At 44.8% G+C, this 1,424-nt stretch overlaps 1 protein-coding gene across 1 annotated transcript; it reads left to right on the forward strand.

The window, feature by feature from the left end:
- On the forward strand, positions 1 to 886 carry LOC103441365 (uncharacterized). Its single transcript, XM_008380040.3, has one exon. It carries the CDS (start codon positions 289 to 291, stop codon positions 745 to 747), a length of 459 nt encoding a protein of 152 aa, XP_008378262.3. The 5' UTR covers positions 1 to 288; the 3' UTR covers positions 748 to 886.
- The last annotated feature ends 538 nt before the right edge of the window (positions 887 to 1,424 follow it).

A 1,424-nucleotide genomic window follows, 5' to 3' on the forward strand; every position in this document is an offset into this window, starting at 1 on the left:
GATTCGCTCCCTGGATCCCCCGTCCGTTTCGCTCTCATCTCCTTCCGTCTCCCGTCTCTCTCTCTCTCTCTCTCTACATCCATTCGCATTTGTCTTCCCCTCTCTCTCTCTCTCTGAATTTTGGGTTTTGGATTCTCTAGCTTTCTGGGAAAATTTATCTTTCCCCATGAAACACAATGAATCCACAAAATACCCAATCTACCCCGCCTCCAATTCTCCATTAATCCCTTCTTCCAACAATTTCAATTCCCGATCAATCTAGAATCTCCTCTTCGATTCGACTCAGCGATGACACGGGATGCTTCGCTTCTATCGCCACCGCTAACTCGGCCTCCGCCTCGCGAGAGGCGCGGGGTCGGCGAGGTGGCCGGCGGCGCCGCAGCGGAGTGCGCGGCGGTGTGCTGCTGCTGCCCGTTCAGCGTGATGAATTTGCTGATATTGACGGTGTACAAAGTCCCGAAAGGGATTTGCAGGAGGGCCTTGGCCCACAGGAAGAACAAGCGGCGGTGCTTGGCCGCCCAGAAGAAGGCGCTGTTGCAGCCCAGGCCCAATGGGCTCGCCGGCGGCGGGCTCTATAGCGACGACGACGAATTCTTTAGGAGAGCGAGCAGCTACAGCGATGGCGACGTCGATGACCGAAAGGGTAGCGAGGATGAAACGGAGGGCGCTGATTTGTTGGAGAAGGAGATGTGGGACCGATTCGACGGTGCCGGCTTTTGGAGGAGCGCTTCTCGGAGAGATTTGTGATGATCAATGTCGTCGTTTTTGGACTCGCATGTCGTTTTCATTTGAATTCGAATTTGGGTGAGGACGGTTGGGCAAATTGGTCATTCAATGATTTGTAAATGTGAAAATTTTGAGATTAATGAAGAATTTTAAACAAAAATGAATATAAATTCGGGCATCATATTTGGATTTTGAGTTTAATCTACCAACGATATAAAAGCCAATTGAGCATTAACATTTTGTTTCATTTTTTCTGAAATGACCATTTTATTTTCATTTTTTTCTCAAAGTCCAAAACGAGTAGCTTAGATGGTTTAGAAACAAATATTGAATACTTGAAAACTTACTACTCTAAAAACGCTTGCAGCTCATGGTTAAGAGTGTTTGAGACATTTGAGATAGTGTTCAATTCTGTATGAAATTCACAGGAGTCGATTTCCAATGCCAAAACAAACCAACCGCCTCCTTCAACTGTCGAAAAGGTAGACGAAGAGTTCATGTCACTAATACATGGTGGTTTGAGCACAACTTTGCCAAATGAATACAAGTAATGAAAAGGTTTAGGTAAAGGAAACTGCCATTGACATTCTTTTTGTTTTGTTTTTTTGTTTTAATAAAACAACATTAAATTTCATTGAAAAAGTCATAAAATGCTCGACGGTACAAGGGTATGATTCTTCCTCTAAAATAAGATCACT

The sequence above is a fragment of the Malus domestica genome, chromosome 08, assembly GCF_042453785.1.
Source record: "Malus domestica chromosome 08, GDT2T_hap1".
In the NCBI taxonomy this organism is placed as follows: Eukaryota; Viridiplantae; Streptophyta; class Magnoliopsida; order Rosales; family Rosaceae; genus Malus; species Malus domestica.